Here is a 17181-nt window from a genome sequence, read left to right on the forward strand (position 1 = left end):
GCTGCGCGCTCCCGCCGCCGCCCGCAGTGCCGCCGCAGTGGTGCAGCCGCCTCACATTTCTCTCGCTCAGCAGCGCCGGGGCCCGCCGGCCGCAGCGCCTGCCGCCCAGCACACCCCCTCTCCGCCCCGCACGCCCCCTCCCCGCCCCGCGCCCTCCATCCGCCCCGCACGGCCCCCTCCCCGCACATTCCTCCCTGCCCCGACCGCCTGCCCTCGTCCCACACATCCCGCTTCCCCCCGCAGCCCCTCTCGCCCCGCAGCCGCTGTCCCCGCGCCCGCCCCGGGCCCTCCCTGCGGCCCCGCTCCGTCCCCGCGGCCGGCCGGGCCCGCGGTGACTCAGCAGCCGGCGCCGCGGCGAGCGGGGCCGCGGCCGCGGGCAGCTCCGGGAGCGGGGCCCTGCCAGCGGCCCTGCAGCCCCGGGGCCGGGAAGAGGCCGGACAGCCAGGAATCCCCCACCACTGCTGTTGCCCACTGCCAAGTCAGCCATGCACCCCACGCCGTCCCCTGGGACCCACGGCCACCGGCTGCCGGGGGAGCAGGGGGGTCCCCTGACAGCCCCCCAGTCCCTGCTGAGCTCCAGAGCACCTGGGCACAGGGGCTCATTGGTGCCTGGGACACGGTGGGCTCAGCGGGCTGGGTGGGGGTCCCAGCAATGCTGACAGGTCCCTGAGAGCGCCGGAGAGCACTGCTCATGGCCACGGGCTTGCTGGTGTGACCCCATCGGCACAGGCAGACAGAACCCCACAGGCTGGGGACACCCCACAAGGTGCCCTGAGCAGATGAGTGCTGCTGCATGCTTCCTGGCTCCTGCAGATGTGAGAGGCATGGATGTCCCCTGGCAGATGTTGGAGGCCAGGCTGCCTTCTCCCCCTGCTGTGGGTGCCTCCAGGATGGGGACCCCACAGGCAAATGGCCAAAATGGGCAGGCAGCCCCACACAGAAACCTCCAGCTTGCACACCCTGACTCCAGGAACTGTTACCCAGGCATGTGCACACTCCAACCCAAACCCACTCCACCACTCTACCCAGCCCTGGCTGGAGCAGGGTGCTGGTGGGGTTCACCAGGCTCCTTTGGGTGCTGCTGGGGTTCCCCTGCTCATGTCACCCATTACTGGTTTTTAGTTCTTTATATCCCTTCAGGGTTTTATGCCCTCTCTAAGATTACCCTGCCCAGCCCTGCTTGCTGACCCTCCAGCCCTGCTGCAGCAAAGATCCAGCCCCTGTAACAAGGGGTCTGCATGGTCCTGGAGCTGTTGTGTCCCCACAGCCAGTGTCCTCACACCATCGCTGTCCTCTGGCCCTGCCCTCAGTGGGATGGACACAGGAGCTAGAGGTTACATATTTCACAGCTCTGCCAGGCCTTGTGCAGCCCACAGACGATCTCCTCACTCACACCGCTGGCAATGATGCTGAAAATCTCACTCAGGAGCCTCTCTTCCTGACCTGGAAGAGATGACCAGAAGGATTCCCCAAGGGTACCCCCAGGGCTCAGCTGTGCTCCATTCCCAGGCCAGACTGACCCTAGAGTCAGGTTCTCCCTGACTCACCTCCACACAGAAATCCATGCTCCCTTCTTGACAATGGTTGAGTTTTTAATCTTGGAGTTTCTCTCACCAGATAAGGGATTTTTGAATGCCTCTAGCACCTCTACGTGCCATTCTTTGATCTGCTTACCTGCTGAAATCAGTGTGAGGCTGCTGCTGCCTGGCACACCACTGAACAGGGATTCCCTTCATCTTCCCCATCCTCCCTGTGGCAGGTGCTCCTGCCTTCCCTGCTAACGTGCCTGGGTGCAGATAGCAAGAGCTGAGATCTTACGCTTGAGCTCACTGAGCAGAGGAAATTGCAGGAAGTGAGCGAGCACGAGCTATTTTCTGTTATTAATTCATATGGCATTCCCGTGCTGACCCAGCTACACGATGTGCTATTATGCTGCTATTTCATGAGTTAAGCAACAGCTCTATTTAAAAATAATCATAAATTACATTGGGCATCTTTTCTGCTGAATAAGAGTGTTTGTGCCAAGGTGCTGGGATCTTCCTGTTGCCCCAGTGACTCTGCCTCTGCTTCACATGCTCAATGCAGAGCTGTCCCTTTCCTCAGCTGAGTGGGTCCATCAAGATCTTTGCTTTCTACCCAAACTGAAATAACCTCATCCTTCAAAACCTAGACCTTCCATACCTGTCTGGACCTGTGTGGCTCAGACTTGAGTGATGACCCTACCAAACCTCAGCCCCGTGGCCACCTCTGCCTTTGGGTCTTGTCTCTTACTCCTGGTTTAACACCTAACTTTGGCATATCAACACACATGTTGTGTTATCTTTTATAAAAACCTATTGCATTGAGTGTTATCATAAATGTACATATTTTGGCTGCATGTGGATATCCTCAGAATGCGTTCTGAGCTGTGCTGATGTGATATGGGTACTCTCCTGGATTTTACAAGCAGCACTGATGTATTTTACCATTTTCAGGGACCTTGCCAGCAGGCCAAGCACACCTTTGGGTCCAGAGGTTGCTCCTCAGCTCAGTTGTACCTGCTGTCCTCGGGTCCAGCTCTCCTTAGACAGACATGCAGGAGCAGCTTTGCCAGTGGATTCCCTTCATTTGTCCCAGATGAACAAGGTTTTGCTGTTTGATATCAGGAGGCTATTCTAATTCAGCTGGTGTTGACCTTGTGTGAAACCACAGCTTCTTCCTGCAAAACTCATTCACGTCCACTGTCCTGGCTGGATCAGCTTGAAACCTTTGCTCTGTAGATGTGTTGGGAGCTGTAACACTGCTGGCCAGGCTTTGCTGAGATGGACAGTGAAGCCAAAAGATAATTTGGCCCTAAATTTCTTCCTCACCATCAGCCATTACCTGCTCAGCCATCTAGCTGTTTGCTCAGGGTTTTATTGCCCCTCTGGATTTCCAGCATCTGTGGGAAGGACCTGTTCTGAGAGGACAGCCCTGCTCTCACTTGGTGCCAGCCTTGCGCTGTGATGGCACCTGAGGCTTTTCTTTCCACCCTCCCTGGGCGAGCTGACAGCTCCATGTGTGCCAGACCTGTCCCACACCCAGGTCCCCATCCATGCTGTCCATGCTCCTGGTGGCAGCAGCTCGGGCCACCTTCCTTTGCTCCCTGCTGCTCTCATCACCAAGTTTGCTTGTCTGGGTCCTGCACGCATCCACAGCTCGTCCCAAAATCCTCTCTGTTTCTCACACCGATCTTGTTTTGCTCTGGTGAATCACTCATCACAGAGATAATTCACCCACAAAGCCGTGAGCTCATCCCCAGCTTTGCAGAGAGCAGCTTTCTCTGCAGGTCTGCGTGGGACAGCGCCGGCGCAGGGCCTGCCCGGCCTGGCCTGCCTGGGAGGGAGGGAGGGATGTGGTACCCCCAGCCCGAGTTTTCATCCTCTGTGTGCTACCCCCTTGGACTGCCTCTCCTTCCCGGGGTAGAGCACCAGGAGAAGGCACCTCCAGTCTGCACCACAGAATCCCAGAATAATGAGGTTGGAAGAGACTTCTGAGATTATCAAGTCCAACCTATGCCCCAATACCTCAATTAGACCATAGCACCAAGTGCCAAGTCCAGTCTTTTTTTAAACACACCCAGAGATGGTGATTCCACTGCCTCCCTAGGAAGACAATACCAGTATTTTATTATTCTTTCAGTGAATTTTTTTTTCCTAATATCCAACCTAAATCTTCCCTGACGTAGCTGAGGCTGTGTCCTCCTGTTCTGTCAGTGCTGCCCGGTGGAAGAGACCGACCCCACCTGTCTGAACCTCCCTTCAGGAGCTGTGGAGAGCAATGAGGTCACCTCTGAGCCTCCTCTTCCCCAGGCTGAGACCCCCCAGGCTTGTCTGAGGTGCACAACAGCCCAGCACAGACCCCAGGAGAAGAGGAAAGCAGGGCAGCTCTCATCGGCCACAGTGCTCCACCAAAGCCCCAGAGGAGCTGTCTGTGCAGCTTGCCCAGACAGAGCAAACAGCATGGTGAAGGAGGGATGCTACTGAAATATCTGCCAAGAAAGCAGCAGTCTCTTGTTGCCAGCTGGTAGCTGAAGGATGCCCCAGCTGCTGCAGAGCTGCTCCTTGGCTGCTGTTTGCAGCAGTGTGTGGGTTGGCTGCTGGTGGCCAGGACCTGACCACTGATGCTCTTGCATCAATCCTAATGCCATGGTGGGGGCTTTCATGGGCTGGTTTCTAGGCTTGCAGCTGTCTACAGAGACCCTACCATGAGAGAAGTGATGCTCAGAAGATCCCCAAAGTGTCTGAAGCTGCTCACAAACCTTGAGATGCATACTTGGTACTCTGAGCAGCCTGAAGGTTACGGATGTTCCTAAAGCCCCAACAGACTCCAAGGGGTTTAATCATTATTTTTACTATCACTGATTAATGCTGTGGCCACTTCTATGAACCCTGGGTGTGAAGAGGGGGCCCACCTTGCTGGTGCTGCACTGAGCAGGAAAAAGGAGTAGGAGGAGGGGGGATGCACATGGGCTGGGGGGAGGTCAAGGGACCACATCCTCTCTCCTTGGATGTGCTGGCCTTCACTCCCCTCCCCACCAACTCCTTGCCTGCAGATCTGGGGTTGCTCAGCTGCCAGAAAAGAACACTCATGGAAAATGTACTGCTCTCCACAGTTATCTCCTGAGAGGAGGGAGAGAGAATGGGGATCTGTAGCCACAAGTGAGGACGTGGGAAATTCCAGATGTATTTCCCTATAGATACACAGGGAAAATATTTTTGTCTTTGAGGGTCAAACAGTAGACCAGGGCACAGAGAGGTGGTGGGATGTCCTTCAAATCTGCCCTGCACAAGGTCCAGAGTGACAAGTTGGTCACACTCTGAGCCACAGCTCTGTGGGCAAGTGGGGCCCCTGCTCCCATCAGAGCCCCCTTTTTCATCTGAGGCTGCATCTTCTCCAGCCCCAGGCAGGCACAGTCCCACAGACTCCCTGGAGAAGTTCACGTCTGGTTGGTGATTCCACAGCAGCACAGGCATGTCAGAAACCCCTTCCCAGTCCTGCAGTGCCACTGGGGAATGAGAGGGAGGTCTGCAGCCTCCCAGGGGCTGCTGGCCCAGGCAGGGGCAACCACAAAGACCTAGAGCTGCATTTCAGGGGTGAGAGCGTGCAAGGAAGACCCACTTCCTTTCGAAAACACCTTGTGTCCAAAGAAAACAGGACAGGACTGGCCCAGAAATACAAGTGGCAGCTCTGCAGAGCCTTCCCCCAGGCGTGTAGCCCAGCTGATGACAGGTTTAACAGAGCCTGAGGGATCTGGGGCTCGGAAGAAACCAGAGCCTGTGCCAGAGCTGGCACCCAGCACTGTGCCAGCCCTCCTCACAGGCCGGGCGGGCACAGGGCTGGGGGGCAGCTCCGGTGCCAGGGCTATGGCAGCGCCTGGTGATTGTGGTGACATTCTGTGTTTGCTGTGCTGGCTCCCCGGGAAAGGCCGGTGCCCACACCCTGCCAGCGCTGCCGCCTGGGTGCCACGGCCAGGCACAAACTGGGTCAGGCAGGAGGAGCAGTGGCGGCCGCCTGTGCCCTCGAGGTGCCCCGGGGGTCACCGTGCTCCTGGCAGGCTGCAGCGGTGCCCGAGGTCCTGCTCCTCCTTCCCGGGCACTGCCTCAGCCAGGACACAGCTCCGAGCAGCAGTCCAGACCAAGGCAGTGGTTTGTTTTTGCAGTATAATTTCAGCTTTTGCAGGAAAACTTCCCCGGAGGCAGTGGATGGGACCCACGGAGTCCTGTGTGGCTCCAGGTGCTGCCCTCCTTTCTCTGGCCACAGCCCCATGCCCGAGGCTGTGCTCACAGAGGGGGCAATCTTGCTGTCCCAGTGTGGCTGTCCTGGGGCTCCCAGCAGGACCCGAGGGCACGATGCCCTCCCCCATGCCCGCTCTCAGCAGCTGGCAGCACCCTGGCTCTCCTGCTGGCCCTGCTGCTCAGCTTGGGCAGCCCATGCTCCTGTGTGGGGCTGCACTCCTGGGTGAGCTGGGTGAATCTGAGCAGTGAGCTCAGGGTTTGTTTTCCCTGCATGCCTGTAACCCTCCTGGGGGGTTATGTGGGTGCACAGCCAGGAGCTGGCCCTGGGCACGGCTCCTGCTCTGGCAGAGGCTGTGGGGCCCTGGGGGCTGCCCGAGCAGGAGCTGCTGCTGCTCTTGGAGCCTGGGAAGCTGAGCCAAGGCTCGGTCCGAGTGTGTGGTGGGAGAGCTGCAGTGGGGGAAGAGGGGTGGATCGCAGGCCTGGGGGTGGGAGGCTGGAACCGGGAGTGGGTCACCGTCCTGCTCGAGCTGCTGAACTCCCCAGCGCTGCCGTGGGTGGGAGCTGGGAGCGGCTGCATTCCATGGGGCAGGCATGGGGGGCTGCACCAGCTCTTGGGGATGTTCTCCGGGGCTGACAGCATCACCTGGCCTTGGGATTTCATCACCCTGATTTCTCCAGTCCTCCAAGAGCCCGGGCCAACGTGCCTGGTGCCAGGATGCTGGGATGTTGTTGAAGACATCGAGGCTGGTCTTTCCCCTCTGCTCCCTCCAGAGAGGACTCCTTGCCCAGCGCCTTGGCTGAAGGGAGACCTTTGGGCACAAGGGGCTTGCAGCAGTCTGGTGCTCCTGTGCAGGCTGTGGGGAAGCAAGTGGAGCACTGTAGCCAGGGTGTCACGGGGAGGTGAGGCCATTCCATGTAACAGAAACCAGGGCTTCACCCGGGGAGGGGGACCCAGCATGTCCAGACTGCTGCGGGAGCTGTAGATGCCACTGGGGCTCTGCTGTGTCCCCAGAACAGGACAGAGTAACCAGAGAGACCTGGACCACCATGAGCCGTGTCCCATGAGCCACGTGTTTGCTTGGGGGGAACGGGAAGCTCTGCAGGGCACCGTGCACACAGCTCTCCCCAGGTGCTCTGGAGCTGCCACGGCCCCATGGATGGGGAAGAAGGGGCAGTTTTGGCTGCAGGCTCAAGGGTTCTGCTTTGAAGGTGCAGGCTCGAGGCTGAGGACTGTCCCCCAGCAAGGGACACGGGGTCCCTGGGGGCCGTCCCCCTGCCCAGGCTCACGCAGCCCTGCTTCCTGCGGGACCCTGATGTGCGCACAGGCTTGGGGCTGCGGAGGCGGCGCTGCAGCAGCGCAGGGGCTGCCTGCCCGGGGCTGCCTGCGTGCCAGCACAGAGCTGCCAGCCTGCGCCAGCCCGGCGCTCGCATCCCGCCCTCGGCAGACGCAAATGGGAGCAGACAGCCGGGCTGGAGCGGTAAAGATCAAACCCCGGGAGCCCGGGGCTGCTGTCAGCGCGGGCAGGGCGCTCGGGGCCGGCCCGGGAGCGGCAGCCCCGCTGCCGGCCCCGCCTGGGGATGCCCCTGCCAAGGCGCTGTGTCCCCGCACGGCTGCAGCACGGGGGTGCTGGCAGGGGGATGCCCACGCTGCTGTGACCACGGGCCGAGGATCCGGGGCTTTGCCTGCCCTGGGTTTCCAGTCTGGGAGATGCACGAGGCACTGTCAGCACGCAGGAATAACTGCTCCTGCTTCTCTCGCTGGGCTCTGCCGGCAGGGATGCTCCCGTGCCCAGGGACTGCACTCCGGCTTCTCCGTGGGCTCAGGGGGCAGAGGAGAAGGTAGCTCTGGAGCACGGCACTGCCGGAAACTGCTGTGGAAAGGCCCCTCCACGGCCCCAGCCTTCGTCAGCGGGTGGAAACCCCAACCTTGGCCCGCCCGCCCCCGGCTCTGGCCGAGCTAGCGGCTGTGGGAGCTTGGGGATGGTGCAGCCGCGGTGGCACGAGGGTCGTGGCTTGCAGGAATCCGTCTGGCTGCACCCCCGCGCCCGGGCAGCGAGGCAGGGGGGCACCCGGTGCGGCTGGGGCAGGACGGGCAGCGCCACCCGGGGCATGCGAGGGAGCAGAGGCAGATGCCAGCGGCACCCTGGGAGCTGCAGCTTCAGCGCAGCTTCCTCACCCTCCTCAAGTGCCAAAGAGGATTGAAGAGAGCCCTGGGATTCCGCACGGACCACAGCCAGCTGGATTTTGCACAGCCTGCCTGTTTCCCACCCAGGAAGGTGGCAGCCATCGCCCCGGTGCCCACATCCCCCCGGCCCGGGGCTGGCCCCCTGCGGGCAGCAGCGCTGCCGCCGCTGCGGAGCAGGAGGGATGAGGGTCCGAGGTGCAGCTGGGGAGCAAGGAGAGGGCACAGCTAATTGGGATAATTGCTAAAACAGGCGAGGAGCGAGCGGGGAGGGAGGCGGTGAACAAGGAGCCGTTGTGCACAGGCGGCCCAGGCACGCGGCCCCGGCTCCTGAGCCAAACAAACGGGGACTGTTCGGAGCCGGGAGGACAAGCAGACGGCAGGACAGAAACCAGACCTCCACCGGGAGGGAGCCGGAGCCAAGGGCTTAGCTGGGAGCTGGGTGCTGCACAGGGTCTGCCGGCTCCCCGTGTGGAGGGCAGCCCCAGATGGCCACGGCCAAGCCTTCACCGGGGCAGGATGGTGCCATCCCTAATCCATCCCCGGAGCAGGACGGTGCCATCCCTAATCCATCCCCGGAGCAGGATGGTGCCATCCCTAATCCATCCCCGGAGCAGGGGCCGAAGGAGAGGATGGCAAAGTGCTGGGGATGCTCCAGGCCAGGAGATGAGTGACAGCCCTTCTGCCACAGTCACCCCCAGGAGTGGAAACTTTCAATCAAGGAAATGTAGCAGGAAACCAGCCCTTGTCCTAAAAAAGCCGTCGGCAGGTGCAGACGCTGCACAAGGTCGCGGCACGGCGGAAGCTGCGGCATCGCCCACGTGGCTGCCCAGGGTGGGAGCAGCAGCTGCCCCCGCCTCGGCTGCTCCCTCCGCAGGAAGGAAAAGTGACATTTGAGCAGGAAGAAACGTGGCTGTGCATGTCAGCTGCCCAACCCCGTGTCCCAGCTGGGACTCTTACAGCCCCTTTTCCAGGCGTCTGTGTGAGGGCGCAGCCTTGGAAGACGTGCCGGGCTGTTTGCTGCTGCCCGGTTCTGCACAGGGAGCTGCAGCTTCCTGCCCATGGACACAGATCCCCGCAGTATCCACCTGTCGTGGGGCTGGGCTGAGCTTGGACACGGGTGAATTGCCCTTCCTGAAGTCCCAGTGTGAAAGCACGAGGCCACCCAGCTGCCACCGTCCCCGTGGCACGTTGTGGGGGACAATGTAGGAGCACCAAGGGGAGCGTCTCAGTGCTGGCCAAAGGCTCTGCCTGAGCAGGGATTTTGTTTATGGGTAGGATGGAGCACAGGGGGAGATTGTGGCACTGCCAACAGAAGTGCCCAGATGTGTGCTGCCTCCGGCTTCCTTGCACATTCAGCAGCAGCTCCTGGCTCCTGGTCTAAAGCCTGCTGAGAACAGCCCACCGCAGCCCGCAGGCTCTCGGCAGCTGGGAGGAGACGGGAAGGACTTGCTCCAGGCCAGGAAATCCTTGCTTTCTCCTCCAGCCGGGCCGCAGTGGGCAGCCACAATGCTCGCTTCCCCCGCGCCGCTGCCAAGCCCCGGCGTGACCCGGGGGCTGCGGGCCGGGAGCCGCAGGGGAGAGGGACGGAGGGGGCTGCGGGAGGGCGATAAGGAAACCGGCTCCGCTCTGGTTCCTGCAGCCCGGGGAGCGGCCGGCAGCGGGCCAGGCGCCGGCCGCTCCTCTGATGTCGGTGTGGCCGTGCCAGCCTGGACACCGGGGGATGTATCCAGCTCGACATCCCTGAGGAATGCGCCATCCCCCTGCCAAGGGCAGAGCCTGGCACTAAGCTGGAGAGGCTTCGGGCTCTGCATCATCGCCGCACGGGCTCTGACAGCAGCACGGGCTCCGAGCAGCCCCGGCTCACCGGGCACCGCGGACGTGCCTCTGCAGCGTCCGTGTCCCCGCGGGCACCGGGAGGGCCCGGCAGGGACGGTGCCCAGCGCCGCACGCCCCGAGCCCGTGTGCCCCGGCTGTGCATCCCTGTCCCGGCCGTGAGCCCGCAGGGTGCCCCGGCTGTCACATCGGGAGAGCGCACCGGAGCAGGATGGCGCTGGCAGGGGACACCGTGGGCTCTGAGGAGCCTCCAGCCCTCTCGGGACCGTGCTGTGCTGCAGGGGAGCAGCAGCCGGGGCAGAGTCTCCTTCTGCAGAGGAGCTGGGCTGCCCCTCTGCACCCAGGGGGTGCCCGGAGCTGCACGGGGGCAGGACCAGGACAGCCCGGTGTGTGCACCCAGGTGCCGAGCCGAGGGACCGCAGGAAATCCTCCCACCCAGCAGCTTTGGCAGGTCGCTTCCAGGCTCCATTTGGGCTTTAGAAGCTGCTGCCCTCCTTTGGGACACATGGCTTTCCCTGAGAGCGAGCCAGGAGCTGTGGGAACTCCTTGCACGCCCCGGGCAGACGTGGAGACGAGCTGGGCAGGGTCTTTGCACAGGCCTGGGGACACAGGCTGGATTTGGTGCTGTAGTTTCCCACCCCGGGGTGTTAGTGAGGGGCTGTGCTGCTCAAGGGCACAGAGCACAAATCCTGCAGCTTCCATGAGCTCCCAAGCCCCCTGTCTCTGGCAGCTTTATCCCTGGTCCTGCTCGGCGCTCCCTGTAGTGCCCCTCAGACCTGCACCAGTGGGGTCCCCTCCACGGCACCCTCATACCCACAGCCGCCCTTCAGTGGGTGACAGCTGAGCCCTGGCGCTGGTGGCACTGCTCTGCGGGGTTCCCCTTCGGGATACTCACCCCGTTGGTGCCTCTCCCCGTGATCTCTCCTTCCGTACCCTCAGGCCTCCTTCTGATTTTAACGAAGAGGCAGCTGAGAATTAAGGTCAAAGCTTGAAGAAGACCTCGCACACGGTGGGAGACCTGTGATGTCCCGAAGGGAATCATCTCCCATGTCTTTCACAGCCTGAACCTGGGGGTTGCCCTCCCATCTCTGCAGTGGCCCAACCCCTCCCCCTGTCCTTTTTTCACACCGGCCACCCACGGGCTCTCCTGAGCCTCAGCGAAGCCTTCAGCCCCGCCAAGGTTTGGTGAGCGGCCACGATCTGCTCTGGGGGCTCACCGAGCTGTCCCCTCCGCGGGGGCAAAACCTTTCTCTCAGGGAAGCGTCGCTCTCCGGCATCCTCCGGCACGGATGGGCTGCGCAGAGCATCACCACCCCCCGGTGCCCGCGCCAGGCACTGCACCGCCCGGCAGCCCGGGCAGCGCCTGCGGACGGCAGCGCTTCGGCAGCTCTGTGTTTGTTCTGTGCCTGGGAGAGCCCTGCGGGGAGCTGGGATGCGCACAAATACCTGTCCCCAGCAGAAAGAGGCCCAGGAGCAGGACTTGCCTGTGGCTTTCTGGTTGGTTGGTTGGTTGGTTGGTTTGTTTGGATGGTTTTTTACAAAATAAATTTGCCTTTTGCTGTGTGTGAAGCGCCGGCAAGGTACGGCACCCCAGGGGATCCCTGCAGTTACTGGAATCCTGCAGAAACTCCCAGTAGCTCCTGCTGGGTCGCACAGGGCAGGGGCTGTGGGTGCCCTGCCTTGGTTTGCCATGCAGCCCATGCAGTGGCATTGAGGAATTCCTGAGCCAGCACTTTCCTCCTGTGTCCCAGGCCTGGGGATGCTCCTGCCCCTGCAGCACCTGCAGTCCCTGCTGGGAACCCATTCCCCTCCACGGGGCTGGCCCCTCATTTCCAGGCTTCCAGCAAGTTCACGAGCCAGTGCCTTGGTTGGCTTTCCCCCTCTCTCTCCTGGTTTTCCCAGGCTCCTCCTCAAGCCACTGTTCCTCTGGAAGTAGTGTGGTGTCTCTGAGAACCTCCCTCTCCATCACCTCCAGCACAGGACATCTCCAGGGTGGGCATTGAGCTTTCGGTTTATTTCTGTTTATTTTCTGTTTATTTATTTTCTCCCTTGAAACATTTGCAGGAATTTAGGCTGGTTTTAAGCCACAGAGAGCCTCACATTAGCTCAGCTCCTCCATTTACTCCAGCAGGGCACAGCTCTGCAGCACCTGCTGGCTCCCAGCTTGAGGAATCCCACATGAGACAGCTCCAAACCAGCAGCCTGAGCTTCGATGCAGCAAGAGCAACTTTTCCACCTGAGGATCCTCCATCGTCTATAAATCCTCCAAGGATCAACACATGATTTCTGGATGTGGCCCTTGGAGCTCAGTTTGGAGAATTTCTTGGCAAGAAATGAAATGTTTGAACTTCAGGCTCCAGATTAGGGGTTGCTGCTCCTGGCTGGTGAGACCCCTGCTCATCTGGGGCTGCCACAGATCTGCCAGGTGGGGGATGAGGGTATCCAGGAGCTGCCTGCGAGATCGGAGCTGCCACGGCTGGAGGCTGAGAGAGCCCAGAGACATCCCCGGCACGGAGGCACCTCGGATCCGGGCTGACACTGCTCCGAGCGGCTGGGCGGGGTCTGCAGCCCGGGCAGCAGCGTGGGATGTCCCCACCCGAGGTTCTGTGAGGTGACCTTCGTGTGGGAGCCCCCTGGGAGAGGGAAGGCGCTCAGACACAGGGGCTGCAGGCTCTCAGGGTCCCCCAGAGCCGGGCTGGGCATGGAAATCTGGGGCTAAAAGAGAAACGCAGCCGGTGCCGAGGCTCTGCGAGGAAGGGGAAAGGGCTGCTGGGGAGAGCCACGGCGCCATCCCCTCCCCGTGCGGGCAGGGACACGCCGGGCACGGGCAGGCGGGGCTGGGTTACCCAGGACACCTGGGTGGAGAATGCCTCTTTATCGGTTCCTGTTTAGTCAAACAGATGAGTTTTTCTGTGGGGAAACAGCTCAAGATGGGAAAACTGGGCAGCAGCGAAGCCCAGTGCAGGGACAGGGGGTGCTGCTGGCTCTCCTCCAGGTGACCCTGGGCTGACAGAAAAGCCCTGAGGGGTCTGTGCAGGAGTTGTGCAGCTTTCAAACCCGAGAGCTGTGTGCTGTGATGCTGATTTGTCACAATACATGCTCTGCTGCACCCCCTTCTCAGTCCTTGGAGAGGAAACTGAGGCACAGAAGTGTATGAGGCCCCCCTCTCGATGCTAGAACTGCTCAGAGGAGGGTCAGCTTCTCCCCCCCAAAAATCCCAGGCCTCCATCTTCCTTTCCCTCCACCACCTGGAAGGTTGCTGAGCCTCCCTGCTGGGATGCCACACTCTGGGAGCTGCCAGCCCAGCGGGCTCGGGGACAGAGGGATCAGCCACAGAGGGAAGGCAGAGCAGCAGGGGCTGGCAGCTTCATCCCAGGGGCAGGGCTGCCAGGGGCACGCAGGATCCCATCGCCCTCTGGAGCTCTCCTGCTTGTCCATGGTGCCAAGGGACTGGCCTGGGCAGCCCCTGCTCCTCAGGACAGGGGAGAAATAGTTTCTCTTGTCAGAAGGATAGCCAGAAGGAAGTGGCTTTTGCCTTTGCAAAGTGTGTGGGAAATGTAATTCCCTCCCAGCAGGGTTCAGCTGCAATTTGAGGTGTTTGTCCCCAGCCTCAGGAGGATGCTGTCCCACCATCCCTGAGGCTCAGGGGAGGGGCAGGTTCTGCACAGAACCTCTCGTGGGAAGGTGTTGAGGCTCTGCACAAGCCACTTTGGGGGCTTTGGGGATGGGAACAGTGGCAGTGGCTCAGGATGTCACAGCAGCGTCACATGGAGGGACATGGATGGGGCAGGGTGGAGAGCGCTGAATGTTTGCATCTTTTCTTCTGCAGCCCTCCTGGTGCCAGGGACTGGCACAGGTGCCAGCAACCTTCTCCTTACCCTGCACAGCCACGTCCTCACTCCATCCAGCCTCGTGGATGTCACCATCCAGCAGTGCCCTGGAAATCCCCCGAGCCCCCCCTGGAAAAGGGCCTGTTGTGAGGGACAGGGTCACACCACAGCCAAACTGTGCTGCAGGGATGAGGACCCCAGCAGAGCCCTGGCACTGAGGTCTCAGGGCAGGATAGGGCAGACAGAGCCTGGCAGGGTCTGTGGGACCCTGGCTGCAGGGCCCTGGGTGCCCATGGGGGCAGGCAGAGCCTGGCAGGGGCTGTGGGACCCTGGCTGCAGGGCCCTGGGTGCCCATGGGGGCAGGCAGAGCCTGGCAGGGGGCCTGGGAGCTGCCAGAGGCTGCAGAGCTGGTGCCCCTTGCCCGGTGCTCAGGACATGTGCATGGTGCTCGGTGCCCTCTGCCCTGCGCCTGCTGCTCGGGGTTTGCTGGTGCCCACAGACCTGTGGAGTGCAGTGCTCCCTCCCAGTCCCTGCCCGCTGCCCGCTGCCCAGTGTGGTGCCAGTGCTGGTGCCACTGCCCAGAGCTCAGTGGCAACAGTGCTGCTGCTGGTGCCTGTACTGGTGTCGGTGCTCGGTGCTGGTGGTGCTGGCAGTGCATGGTGGCACTGCCTGCTGGGTGGTGCTCTCTGTGCACTGTGTGGTGCTGGTGCCAGTGCCCACGCTGGTGTTGGTGCCCAGCTCCTGGTACCAGGGGGTGGTTCTGGTTTGGTGCCTCAGTACTGGTGGCCTTGCCTGGTGTCCACTGCCTCTGTCCAGTGCCAAGTGTTCCTGTCCAGTTCTGGTCCCAGTGCCTTCTGACCAGTGTCCGTGCCCACTGCCAAGCCCCTGGTGCCAAGTGCCCACTGTCCAGTGCCCAGTCCCTTGTGGCCCCTGCCTTGTGCTGGGCTGCTGGGTTGGTGCTGGGGCTGGGCAGTGGGCGGGTGCTGCCCGCGGGGTGTTCCTACCCCGCTCTCTCGGGCCGGTTCGTCTGTCCGGCAGCCGCTCGGGGCCGGTCCCTCTGTCCGGCAGCCGCTCGGGGCCGGTCCGTCTGTCCGGGAGCCGCTCGGGGCGGTCCGTCTGTCCGGCAGCCGCTCGGGGCCGGTCCCTCTGTCCGGCAGCCGCTCGGGGCGGTCCGTCTGTCCGGGAGCCGCTCGGGGCGGTCCGTCTGTCTGTCGGCCGCTCGGGGCGGTCCGTCTGTCCGGGAGCCGCTCGGGGCCGGTCCGTCTGTCCGGGAGCCGCTCGGGGCGGTCCGTCTGTCTGTCGGCCGCTCGGGGCCGGTCCGTCTGTCCGGGAGCCGCTCGGGGCCGGTCCGTCTGTCCGGGAGCCGCTCGGGGCGGTCCGTCTGTCTGTCGGCCGCTCGGGGCGGCGCCGCTCGGGGCGGTCCGTGCAGGAGGAAGCGCGGCCGGGGCAGAGCGGCCGGAGCCGCAGCTCGGTGAGTGCCGGGGGATCGCTGCCCCAGCGCGCCCCGTCCTGCCTGCCGCCCCAGCGCCCTTCCCCTGCCTGCCCTCCTTCTTGCTCTGCGCCCCCCGGCCCGATTCCCCATCTCCCACCGCCTGCCCCGTCCTCAGCCCCATCCCAGCTGCCCTCTGCCTTTCCACTCCCCTGCACCCCCTTTCCTCCCGTTCCTTTCCCCATGTTTTCCGTCCTGCTCCGTGTCTCCCTAGAAATCCCTGCCCCACCCCGCTGCCCTACCTGTACTCTGTGCCCCATTCGGCATCCCCCCGCCCCCCCAGTGCCCTGCTCACCCCCTGCACCCCCGCTTCTGCCTCCCCTCCTGCCTCTGGTGGGTCCATGGGTGCCTTGTGGGGGTCCCTTGGGGCTGGCAGGGAGTGGGGAGCACAGCTCTGCACCCCGAACCCAAACCAGTGGGGTCTGCCGGGGGTCCCCTGCCCTGCTGGGAGAACACCCCCACACCCCGGGGTGACAGGGGCTCTGTCCCGCAGGGGTGGGCACTGCCAGGCAGGCCACGTGTGTGACGAGGGGCAGGGAGATGGATCGTGGAGTCACCGTGGAGAACCCCTACGCCAGCGTCAACATCCCACGGGAGCAGTTCCAGCAAAGCTTCATCACTCGCTACCTGAGAGACGAGCCCACCGTCATCGGCAACCCCGCAGCCGTGCCCTGCTACGGCACGGAGGGACACACGGAGCCTGCTAATGGCTGGAACAGCCCCACCCTCTCCACAGACAAGTCCTGGTCCCGTCCCCACAACCCCTACGCCAGCCTGAGGATGCCCAACGGGGACTCATCTGCCTCCTTTTACACGGTGACCCTGGACAAGCCAGCCAAGGGCCAGGAGCAGGGGGCTGGCAGGCGATGTGGCTGCTGCAGCTGCTGCTCCTGCTGCCCAAAGTGCTGCTGTGTCATCTCCTAAGGGCCCTCGCTGCATGCACGGCATGTGTGACCATGGGATGGGGCCAGGTGACCCCACAGGGACATGGCTGCTGGCACTGGCTGGACTGACGTTGCTTTTTCCCTGTGAACTCTGCTGATTGATGTGCTGGTGATGGGCACCTGCCAGGTGGGCCATGGGGCCCAGGAGCCTGAGGACGATGTGTGCCAGGACAGGTGTCCCCAAGAAGTGACTGCACTGGAGGTGGGACAGCGATCCTGCACAGAGCCCCTGCCAGAGTCCCCGTGCTGGGAAATGTCCACCCTGGAAGGGGTGGGCAGTGCCCACCTGCTCGTGGCTAGGTTTGGGTGCTGGCAGCCCTGTGTGCGTGGCAGAGAAGGACATCATCATCACTGTCTTGGAGCAGTGGAGAAGAGCCAGGGACAAGCCTCCGGCTGGCACAGGGATCCACCTCCCCAGAAGAGAGTCATCCCCCCTCCCACAGCATCACGAGTACCAAACTCCGTCTGGATCCTGCTTCTCCTCGCCTCACGGCCCATGGGGTAGAGGGATGGAATCAGGAAAGACAGCCAAAGCATGGCAGAGTGCTGGGCCGTGCTCCAGGGCAGCACCTGGTGGCACAGCATGGTTGGGGGCATTAACATCCCTGTGCCAGGAAACCTCCAGCCCCATTCTGTTCCTCCTGCCAGGCTTGGGGGGTGCTGGGCACAGCCTCTCTCATCTGCATCCTGAGGCAGGTCCAGTGCAGAGGGCTGGCCCAGCTCCAGCAGTGGGGCAGCACCTGGGCACCTTGTGGGGACGCAGAGTCCCAGCATTGGCCTTTTGCAGCTCCCTGGGCTTGGAGGAAGGTGGGAGGAGCCGGTGGCTCTTCGCTGGCTCTTTGCCGTGTGCTGGGGCTCCTGCAGGCTGGGCTTTTGGCTGGGGCTGCTGCCATCGACCTGGAACAAGCCCTCTGTTGTGCTGATGTGCCGCCGTGGTGCTGACGTCCCTCGGTGGTGCTGGCAGCCCGGCCTGGCGCTGGTGTCCCAGGACAGCTGCTGTGCCAGGCGGCAGCTGCTCCTGCTCTGCGGGAGCGGGGCTTGGGAGGAGTGCCCGTGTTTGCAGATGACTTCAGGTTGCTGCAAATAAAATCACAGTCCTCTCCTGCCCTGCTAAGGTGTGCCTCTTCCCTCCACCCAGGCTTTT

General features: G+C 62.5%; 1 protein-coding gene across 2 annotated transcripts; it reads left to right on the forward strand.

Moving 5' to 3' along the window:
* The first annotated feature begins 7379 nt into the window (after positions 1 to 7379).
* On the forward strand, positions 7380 to 17143 carry LOC116184227 (uncharacterized). 2 transcript variants are annotated; one of them, XM_085593689.1, is made up of 2 exons: positions 7380 to 15075; positions 15587 to 17143. In XM_085593689.1, exons 1-2 carry the CDS (start codon positions 13552 to 13554, stop codon positions 15617 to 15619), a joined length of 1557 nt encoding a protein of 518 aa, XP_085449815.1. In that variant the 5' UTR covers positions 7380 to 13551; the 3' UTR covers positions 15620 to 17143. The 2 variants fall into 2 exon arrangements, with proteins under 2 accessions (XP_085449815.1, XP_031362180.1); XM_031506320.3 differs by having other exon boundaries at positions 14545 to 15075.
* Positions 17144 to 17181: the final 38 nt, after the last annotated feature.

Source organism: Lonchura striata, chromosome 17 (genome assembly GCF_050655825.1).
Source record: "Lonchura striata isolate lonStrDom1 chromosome 17, ASM5065582v1, whole genome shotgun sequence".
Classification (NCBI taxonomy): domain Eukaryota; kingdom Metazoa; phylum Chordata; class Aves; order Passeriformes; family Estrildidae; genus Lonchura; species Lonchura striata.